Below are 11,348 nucleotides of genomic sequence, written 5' to 3'. Positions count from 1 at the left end.
CGGTTTCTGTACCTTCAGTATATTTCTTTTGGTTTTTGAAGTAATAAACAAGTATTACTGAAGATCACTGAAGTGATCGCATGCATTTGTTACCGACACCTTTTGGCCTCTTGGCACAAAGCACCCTCATTTGGCACATTTTATTTTGTAGGTTTCATTATTGATACGTAGTACTTATTATTTGATTGTAGTGTAGGTTGTAATCTTGTATTCTGACTACTAAATAAATGCATGTTTAGCAAAGGGTTATATTCTTTGTTCCACTTACTAAAAATGACATTTCTAAGAATACATGAACTCTGTTAAGTATTTGTGAAATCAGCGTGAGGTTCCTAATTCTTTTTATTCTGGCCTTCGGCTGCTGTTTTGGATGATTTCTCCGAGTTTAAATTAATCTAATGTGTCGCGTTAACCGTGGAAGTACAACAAACGATTTCAGATTATTGACTTGACGTCATTCGCTACTCCTGGAAAACTGGAACTGGACCTCAGAAACCTTGCCAACAACTCTTATCAAGCTAAGCTTGATCATTTACTTTTTCATCTCAAGTGTCATAATATGTGTGACTATGTGCAACCATTTTACTTACATGATCGCATCTTGCAACAGGAAGAATCTGTCTGCTCGTGTTCTTGTTTTTCCTCCGGTCAAGATTCGGAGGCTAAAAGATATGCCATGAGCAACATTGTTTAAACCTCTGTTTCCTTTCTATCCAGTATGAGTCCGCTGAGTTCGTGCGAGTGCAAAATGTCAAAGAGCCAAAGTGACGCTTCACAGTCGAACCCTGCACAGAAACAGCTGAGATGCTTGAGCACACTCGCTGCAGACTGTCACTTGCCACAGACGCTCCGTTGCCCAGTGGGCCGCATGATGTCGGTGGCTGTTTTTTTTTGTTGAGCGAATGATGTCATTGTTCATTGTGCACCAGGATCTGTGGCTAAGGTTGTGAGAACTTTCCATGTGATCCTCTTTGCTGTATTGAAGGACTCGGAGACTCAGGAGGAGCTTGTGCGTGGACTCACATGCTGACTGTGACTCCAAAACCACTCATCACTGCATAAACCGTTATGAATGTGTCTGATTCATAATGGTAACAGGTACCAAAGCTTCACATTTAATAGTTTGCAGCGACTTTCATTCAGTAAAATACAGTGGCAACAAGAATTTCCGTGTTCTGCATTATCTGGTTATAAAAATGTGATCCGACCTTAATCCAAGTCACAATCCTTACTCGCGTAGCCAATAAATATTTGTAGTTCCGATTGAAAAGTAACTCCTTGGCTACAAATTTCATAAAAGCCTATTTCTGGAAGAAATTATGGTATTATTATTATGTTTTACTTTTTTCCCCATGGCCATCACAGCCAATATGAATAAAGTTAAAGTAAATCTTTAACAGTGGTGTGCAGTCAGGGGCAGCAGGGCTCACACTGCTAGCCCAGTTAAAAATTATTGTGCGTTTTTTTTTTTTTTTTTATAATAATAATAAAAAAGTGACTCTGAAATCTGGGTCTGGAATCAATTAGTGACTTTAGCAACTTTGTCCAGAAGACAACTGGTTCCATTTTGTGGAGATCAACTCCTATGTCCTCTAAACCCGTCACAACTCCTTTCCTCTGCTGGGGCCAGCAGAGGAAAGCATCGCAAGCCTCTGATCGAAGCTGGTTGCTATTGGGTTAAAATGTTGAGTGACAATATCACCAGCCAATCAAGTTTTGATGTGTTATTGACGGACATAGGGCAAGCCATATTATAAGGCATATCGCCTTATGGCAAACAGAGTTTCCAGTGCTAGCCTTGGTGTCGTCATTGAAATGAGCGAGACTGATTGGCAGTTGCGTGATGACGCACTGTTATTATCTGCTAATCTGGAGTGATGGCAGCTAATTTAACATCAAGATCGGATGATAGGATAGCGGACCTGCTTCGGGGGTCCCTTTTCAAGGTGCCTGTTTGCAGAAGAAATGGAAATTGTGAGTAGAGAACAAGCGAGACCAGAAAGTGATGAGCTAACTCAGACCAGCAAAGGCTTTGTGCAGCATTTTACAGCAGGATGGATTTAATCTGCAAGTGATGGGTGAGTCCTCCTTTTTTTTTTTTTTGTTACTTTCTCTGGATAAGATTGTAGCTGCTGTTGGCATTTGGTGCTGTTTTTTTATTGTAAAGTGGCATTTCCCATACAATTTGTCCCGAGTCTTCGTGCAAACCTGTGGGAAACACTGGAAGATGATCTGTTGGAAGATGATCCGTGGTTTCTTGATGTGGTGTGGTTGTTGATCAGCTGTTATGTTGGTGTGGATTAAGTACCGATGCATAATAGTGGCCTTATATTGGATTCAGATTGTGTATTTACTGTAGGACATAATGTGTGTGTGTGTGTGTGTGGGGGGGGGGGGGGGGGGGGGGGGGGGTATTTTGTCATGTTTGAGAATTTTCTTAGAAAATCATTTCATGTATATAAAATCCAATACTTAAACATCTCATTGCCCTACGACAATTTTTTTTACCTAAATATTCAGAATTCTACTGATTAAGCACTATGTATTTGTCTTTAAAATCTGCAGTCCGCTTTTACAACAGTTACAGTATTAGCATTAGTAGCTCCCCAGAGAGCACATAGTGCTTTTCATCACATCATAGACATTAATTGTGACACAATATGTTTTGAAAACAGTCCAATGTGTGATTCGGAATGTTTTTGAACTATAGTTTTTTTTGTTTTGTTTTTTTTATTCCAGTAGCAAACACAAGTGAGGAGTTTATTATTTTTTTCTGTGCCTCAGGGGCCAAACTGTTGACAGTGATAACATTTGACAGATAACCATACGTGAGACGTCTTCAAACAGAGTGTTGTATGAAGCCGCTCACTTCTGTAAGATCAAGAATTCAAAGGACTCAGAAGTCAAATGACATGAGGTGATGGATTCTACAACACATGTCCAAATATGTAGTGTCTATCCATCTCCTGTACCTCGAGTCTGCTGCAGAGAGAAAGAAACGTGCAAACTGCAGGTCTCCACTCTCAGAATCAAACCGGGAATTGTCCCGTGAGTCAATAGTGTAAACCACTACACCACAACATAGTTCCACTAAAAGTACTGAACACCAACCGAAACGATGTGCTGCACTACAATAGTTTCCTTTCTTGATACCTGTAACAACACGGTATCTTCCAATACATATGAAAACATCAACATTTTCCATCTCATGTGAAACGTCTTTAGAATTAATTCAGACGTTCTTATTAATCTTCATCTTGAACAAGGGAGTGTAGCTTTACTCCTGAAATAGAGAGTTTCTATCTTTACAGACAAAGTTCCTTGCTGCAGCAAAACGATGGAAAAACAGACTACAGGTATGTATATTCGCTAAATAAACGGCGCCTATTGCACTGCCTTTTGTTTCCTTGTGAGCCGGTTGTGACATTATGAGTATGTCATGATGTCATCAGTTTTTTTTGTTTTTGCATGTCAGTGTAAAATGTTCTGAAGCAAGAAAAAAAATCTTGCGTAAATGGGATCGTTTGTCTATTTCAGAAACAAATTTCATTTCAAAGCACAAGTGCGTGTGTGCGTCGGCCATAGGAAAGATTGTGCATTTGTTTGTTTGTTTCCCCAACACAGATGGAAAAGTAAAGAATGAAGAGAAAAATCCAACGCCGCCCCTGTTTTCCCCCGCCAGAAGACGCTCCTGCTGAGAGGAGGAGTCGCCCGAGCTCATCCAGGAACCAGCATCATTTGGGAAAAGTCTTTACGCAACTGACTCCTGAATCCCTGAGTTTGAGCATGTCGATCAGAGCGAGGACGATGGCGGATGGCTGGATCGGAGCCCAGAGAGGGTAAAAAAAAAGAAAGAAGAAATCATGAACTGCGATTTCTGTGGTTTGATGGAGAAGGATAGTTGAAGACTATGCGCTCCGGAGAAGCTTCACTGGCTGGAAAGAAAGGGACTTGGGTGACGAGACGCGCTTTTCATCTGGACATAATTGACCTCGCCTTTACCAAATGAGAATTTACCTTTTTTTTTTTTTTTTTTTTTAAATGCATTGATGCTTGTTAGACTTTATTAAGTCCTTGAGGGATTTTTTTGTTTTGTTTTAGGAAACTGGAAAACCAGCGCGTCAAGCAGCTGCGCACAGGTTCGCTTGCATTTCGATTTGCGGACTGAAACTGCAGAGGCGTTAAAAAAAAACAACTGGTGAAAGTTCCTGACCCAGTTTCATAGCTACAGATCAGGTCGATTTCATAACCCGAGAAACCTTCCAAGCGTCAACAAATATGTCAGACATGGAGCTGACCAACGGGTCCCTGCATTACCCCTCCTTGCTCCACATGGATTTCGGGCCACTGCTTGACTACATGGATGAAAACGACACAAACTCGTCGATTGGTGAGCAGAACGCGATCGGCTGCGTTCAGATCCACGTCCCCCAGGAGCTCTTCTTGGCGCTGGGGCTCATCAGTCTGGTCGAGAACATCCTGGTGATCTTGGCGATCATGAAGAACCGCAACCTGCACTCCCCCATGTACTACTTCATCTGCTGCCTGGCCGTGTCCGACATGCTGGTCAGCGTCAGCAACGTGGTCGAGACCATGTTCATGCTCCTCAACGACCACGGCCTCCTGGACGTGCACCCCGGCATGCTCCAGCACCTGGACAACGTCATCGACGTGATGATCTGCAGCTCCGTGGTGTCGTCCCTCTCCTTCCTGTGCACCATCGCCGCGGACCGATACGTCACCATCTTCTACGCGCTGCGCTACCACAGTATCATGACCACGCAGCGGGCCGTCGCCATCATCGTGGTGGTGTGGCTGGCCAGCATCGCCGCCAGCATCCTCTTCATCGTCTACCACACCGACAACGCGGTCATCGTGTGCCTCGTCACCTTCTTCTGCATCACGCTGGTGTTCAACGCCGTGCTGTACCTTCACATGTTCGTCCTGGCGCACGCGCACTCCCGGCGCATCGTGGCGTTCCACAAAAACCGGCGTCAGTCGACGAGCATGAAGGGGGCGATCACCCTCACCATCCTCCTGGGCGTCTTCATCCTGTGCTGGGGCCCGTTCTTCCTCCACCTCATCCTCATCCTCGCCTGTCCCACCAGCCCCTTCTGCAACTGCTTCTTCCGAAACTTCAACCTCTTCCTCATCCTCATCATCTGCAACTCGCTCATCGACCCGCTCATTTACGCGTACCGGAGCCACGAGCTGCGCAAAACCCTCCAGGAGCTCATCTTGTGTTCCTGGTGCCTCGGGGTGTGAAAACACACACGCTAAAAAAAAAAAGCAAATATATTCTCACCGTGGGCTACCTGACATTGCTACGTCATCACTGAAGCAAATTGCCACTGAAACGCGCTTGAGGGCGTCACAAGTGCGCCCAGAGACTGGAGGCCATAAAGACTTTCGTGTTATTTTTAAAGGACTTTTATTTTTCTGTTCGATGATATTTCTGTTGTTTTCTGCGTGCGTAAAAATCGCGTAGTATTTATTGTATGAGAAGCAACATGTTTAGAAAGGTTTCATTTGTGTTAAATCTGCTCTTACGATTCGAGTTTGAACCTGAAGTGAAGCTTGATTGAAAGTTGGAAGCGAAATTCCAACGCGTGACAAAAAAAAAAAAAAACAGGCCTCGACGTTCAAGCCAAAAGTCTCGGCTAAATATAAAATAATAATACTCGTTATGGCTAATTAAATTTCATGGTATTTATGTCGGGGAAACTCGTGCTGGCCTTACTTTAAGACATATAGAACAATGGACTTCAAAGAAAACGAAGCTGTACATAAATGCAATTACAACATAATTATTTTCCTTCGGTAAATAAATGAAATATTAAAATATAGTAACGGGGTGAAATGATTGAACATGGCGGAAGGGCGCTGTACAAACCTTGAAACATGTGATGCGGGGAGAGAAGTGATTGCAGGCTGCTTGTGGGCCAGCGATTGAATTATTTCTCCAAAGTTAAATGTCTGCGGGAGAAGAAAAAAAACAAACAAAAAAACAACAACTCAATAAATGGTTTGCGGGAGAAGGAAAAAAAAATCACATGAACGACCTCATTTTGATGATAGGCCGGAGGCAAAGCAGAGTTTTATGAAAGAGGAAATATCAGTTAGTCTTCTGCAAGTTTTACATTTGGAAAGACGCGCGACATCGCAAAGATTTAGATCCAAATTTAACTTTAGTGTGTCAAGCAAGTGAGACAATATATGAAGTGTCCTATATATTCTTCTGATAGCTGCTATTAAAGTGTTTTTTTTATCAACATTAACTGGAGCACATAATTACTGCAAATTAAACGGACAGAGCTAAGACAGATCTGTATAATAATACTAATATAAAATCATTCTGAAACAATCGAAAAATCGCAAAACGTTACAAACATTTTATCTTTTTTTTTTTTTTTTTAATTGATCACTTCGTTTGCTCTCAAATGGACTTTTCATGCCACGAGCGTGCTGTAAATAATGGCCTTCATTTTAGAGAGGCCCCCTTTCTTTTCTAACGACACTGAGACCCAGTCCTTAGTTTTTAATCAACGTTTCATTTCTCCAGTAAATGCTGATATGAAGTGCTCAACTTTACCACAATAAAGGAAAAAGCCATATACATTGCTGTTTGACAGTCAATAATATAGACTGCACTTGAATAATGCTTTTCAGAGTATTTGCTGCTCAATCACGTTGCTATAATTTTGTTTTCTTACTGTTATTAAAGTATTTAGTCTTTTATTCAGTGTATTTTTCTATTGATAGATAATTATAACTCCTCTTTATTTTGTAACACATTTGTTTTAAATGACCAACTTTATTATGTGTATTTTGTCCTTCATATGATGTGGCTTGTTGCTGTTAATTGTTAAAACGCCAAACACTTAACCAGTATCTGTTGTCTAAATAGTAGAAGAAAAACCTTTACCACAGGTGACATGAGCCATCTTTCTATATATTGCCACCGATGAACATTATGCAAAAGATGCTAATAGTGCTGTCGGTATAATAATGATAACAAAAATACTACTGCATGCATTCCATGTTAACTTGAAAATAAGTAAAATGGGACTGTAATGTGAAGTGGATGGGCTGTGTGTTACATTTAATGAATGCCACTGTTCAAATAAAGGGCCAAAGACAAAAGCTTGTGTGGAACACCAGCAGTATTACTGATCACCCCATTCAGAAGCGTCATTCCACTTTATTTTGTCCTTCATAATGTTGTTCAATGACACAGTTGTCATGTTTGTAAATTACCTTTTAGACCAAAGTCTTCAATGACGTGCACATTGATAAGAACACTGTTTCAGACTCAGACAAACATATTATGCAAGAATCATGTTTTATTTTAAGATATAAATATTCCAAAGAAGAAATTAATCTATTATATTATATTATATAGTGCTCATTTAGAGATTTGAGTTTAAATAGAACCATCACACTTCATTTTTCATGTTTCTCAATGTCACTCTGATTTTAAGTTTAAATAAATTATATGTGGCTCAAAAGTTCTTCCTCTGCTTCACATGAAAGAAAACGAGACATAAAATTTGCTGTTAATAGACAGTGGGGCCATTGATTTACAATACAACAGAACCATCTTTTGAAAATGCCCCACTTTCAAACCCATGATCAAGTTCAGTTGTTCGGGGTGTGGGGGATTTCCAGTTTGAGCAAACGCTAATCACCATCCAATCCTTCTGAAAGTAATTAAAAGATCTAACAGACTGCCTATGATTCCATTGATGTTAAGATCAAATACACACCACCTCTTTATGCAGTTTTTAAATTAATAAGAGACAATGTTCCTTTTTAAAAAAAAAATTTTTTTGCTTAATCCCATTAAGTATAGCAGGGAAGTGGAGTTAGTCTGAGGAGAATGCGCAATATACCTGAACAGACGCAGGGCAAACACAGAGAGACACACACCGACACCCACAGGCATGTTAGAGTCACCAAATACCCTCAAGTGCATGTCTATGTTCATGATTTGACTGTGGGAGGAAACTAAAACGTGTCCTGGGGGGGGATATGTAAAGCCAGAAAGGGCCCAAACCAGATTCGAGGAATTCTCACTGCAAGTTGAGAGTTTAACTGTACTACAGCACATTAAAAAAACTCTCCGTCTCTCACTCACTTTCCTTATAACTATGTAACAATGATATTTTGAGGTGTGCGTGTGTGTGTGTGTGTGTGTGTGTGTGTGTGTGTGTGTGTGTGTGTATGTGTGTGTGTGTGTGTGTGTATAGATTATTTGCTCTTGCTACTTTTGAATGGGATCCTTCTTGTTAATTTTCAATAATGTACTGTTTGTTCATTATTTTATGACCAATATTTTATTATCTGTAATACCATGCCCTTCTTATTGCCTCTGCTCTTTCCAGGGATTAGGAGTTCATGTGAAAAAAGATATAAAAATGAACAATAAAACAGGCAGACACTATTCCTTTATTTGAAATAGACATAAAGAATTAACTCTGTTTAGGTCAACTTGGGTAATGAGTAGAATAGTAGTTTGTCCATGCAGAGGACTATATGACACATCTAGCCTCATCATAACAATTTCAAAACAAATGTTTTAAATAACATTCTAGGATTACATTGTAATTACTTAATGGGAAAAAAAACAATGCAGCAGATATACTCCCACATAATACATTTTTATCCCCTGTGATCACCTTTGAAACCAGACACGAGAATAGAAACGGAGACATTTCTGGAATGAGAATCATTATCTTGACATATTTTAGCAACATTTCTTTTTGACAGAGTTGAACAGAGTTGAGTTGAGGACACTTTTAAAATGTGATTCACACTTTACACGCCATTTTTAAGGATTATCATACTGAACAAAACAATGAATGCAACACTTTTGTTTTTGCTCTCATTCATCATGAGCGGCAGTCAAAGTCCACATGGTGTTGCAGTGGTCGGGGCTCTTTCCTCACAGGAACAAGGTCATGGGTTCAAGTTGGAGCTTTTCTGTGTAGAGTGTCCATATTATGCCTGTGTGGGTTTCTTCCAATGTTGCAAATAAAAACACCATGCGCCCTGGTTCCCTGCACGAGACCCTCAGTTTAGTCAAGAAATGTATCCTCTGGTTAAACCTATGTAAGACTTTTTCCTTTCACGCATAGTAATTCTTTCTCTCAAATATTGTTCACAACTTGGTCTAAAATCTGTGTAAGTGAGCACTTCTCACGAATTACAGTTTTCACTGTTCAGGGCAGCCGGCAGCCAGAGTGAGCAGCGTCGTGAGTGCAAGTAGTCTGCTGATGTCAACTTTGTGAGTGGAGGAGCAGAATACGCTTGAATAGAATTGCAAAAGCAAAAGTGTTGTGTTTATATTGTTGTTCAGTGTAACTGTCAATGCCATAAATAACATGCTCGATAAATAATGAAACTGATACGATAATGCCACCGGAATGTATTGCTGATAGGCCCCAAAGGAAGACAAAAACTGTATTGATTACAAGGCACATCATGTTTATAGTTGTGGTTCAGGTTATGACTCTTTCCTTTTTTAGCCGCACAACACATCTCTGTTTGAAGGGAAGAAGAATCTCCACAGCAGCTGCCCAGACAACAAACACACTCATGTAAAGACCCGGAATTATCCATATCATCAGACACCAAGGCATTTCCCCTCAGGCTGGGTTGCTTTTAAAAGCATTTTCACACACCCCAAAAAAAACCCAAAATAAGATCCAGAAATTTAAGATGGGAAAAATCCAGAATACTACCACAGATGAGCATGTGGCTATATCTAAAGAAGTATATATATAATGAATGAAGTCCGGTGTTGTGGTGGATATCAAGTGTTACGGTGCCTTCAAACAACTGTCAGTTGTGATCATCCCTCAAATGACATTGTATTCTGTGTGTGTGTGTGTGTGTGTGTGTGTGTGTGTGTGTGTGTGTGTGTGTGTGTGTGTGTGTGTGTGTGTGTGTGTGTGTGTGTGTGTGTAGATTATGCTTATTATTTTCCTCTTTCATGATCTATTGAAAATAAGGCTGACAGATACTGACAGTGTGCAGCCAGTGTATGTCCATAGTACAATCCCCTAACTTCACCAGGAGAAAGCATTAAGAATGAAATCTTTGTTTAATTTAATGAAAACCATAAACATGGTTCCAGTTTGAGTACACAAAATAATACATTTTATGTGGAGAGTCTTGTTGCTCATTAAGTTCCAATTTTAAACAAAATCTATGTAACTCTAGTGATGTCATGCAGGTCGGGGAAAACATTAAGAGACACAATAAAAATACGTTTTCCTGTGCTCCCATGTCTCTCTATTGAAAAATCCACATTGAGACAGCACTTTATGTGAACCTGTTGTTTGAAGGTTTGAGCGATAACCCGACCAACACCGACTTCATGAGATCCTAATTTGTGTTGTTATAACTTGTTACAGCTGTTTGATACAGGCATCATTAAAACTGATTTAAAGTGAACCCTCTGTGTTGTCTGAAGTGGGTCACATACCTTTCTCAAAGGAAACTTTTAATAACAGAACAACAGTAAACAGAAGACTTCTTTATACATATGAAGACAGTAGCCTTTACACAGCGTCTCTCCCCTGCAGACATTTTTTTTTACCATGTACAGTCTTGAAGGTTGACTGATATTGTCCTATGAATCATTATAAATAAATTGAGTGGTTTGTTGGTAAAACTGAGCCTCTGGTGCATTTTGGGCAGCCTGATTTACATCTGCATATGTGTATTCATTTGTACTGTGTAAGGCTTCTGATGCTATTTTGGGCGTTTTCCTCTCATGGCCTCAACATTTCCACCAAATTATTGTAAATTATGTTAAACCACATAGGCTCTTACAATGCATTTTCTGTCAACAATCGCTTCCTAAAAAGTTATATAAAACAGCTGTGACACTGTCTTCAAAGGATATCTTGGGATTTTATGCAATGGACATAAAGATGGCTGCAAATTGAAAAGCTTTTTATCCTTAATTTGACCTATTTATACTTATTCCTAGTCCGTCCTGACCCCCTCAGGCTATTTTAGAAACATTTCACCAGTAATCAGGTGACTTGATAGTTGCCTTAGGAAGGGACTTAGCACTTACAATCAACTCATCTATACTAAACATTTCACAAAAAGGCCATTCTGCCACACAAACATATGGGCCAGAACTGATTAATTGCATGACATCCACACTGTTGATCCACCTCAGACAAAAATTACAATATGTATTTTTATAATCTCTCTGCACATTGGGTTTGCTGTTTTGAGCCTTATAAACAGTTTAGTTCTGTGATATTACCAGTGTAATATATGTAACAGAGAAAAACAGGAATCACAAGGCAGCTGTCACGCTTTAAAGC

At 40.0% G+C, this 11,348-nt stretch overlaps 1 protein-coding gene across 1 annotated transcript; it reads left to right on the top strand.

Annotated features, from left to right (window-relative positions):
- Positions 1 to 4,287: 4,287 nt before the first annotated feature.
- Positions 4,288 to 5,265, top strand: mc1r (melanocortin 1 receptor; the record flags this gene model as incomplete). Its single annotated transcript, XM_080499406.1, has 1 exon — positions 4,288 to 5,265. The coding sequence occupies one exon, from the start codon at positions 4,288 to 4,290 to the stop codon at positions 5,263 to 5,265; it is 978 nt and encodes a 325-aa protein (XP_080355532.1).
- Between the last annotated feature and the right edge of the window lie 6,083 nt (positions 5,266 to 11,348).

This window comes from Blennius ocellaris, assembly GCF_963422515.1.
Source record: "Blennius ocellaris genome assembly, chromosome: 1".
In the NCBI taxonomy this organism is placed as follows: Eukaryota; Metazoa; Chordata; class Actinopteri; order Blenniiformes; family Blenniidae; genus Blennius; species Blennius ocellaris.
The sequence above is the reverse complement of the archived record's forward strand: the minus strand, read 5'-3'. Positions and strand labels throughout refer to the sequence as shown.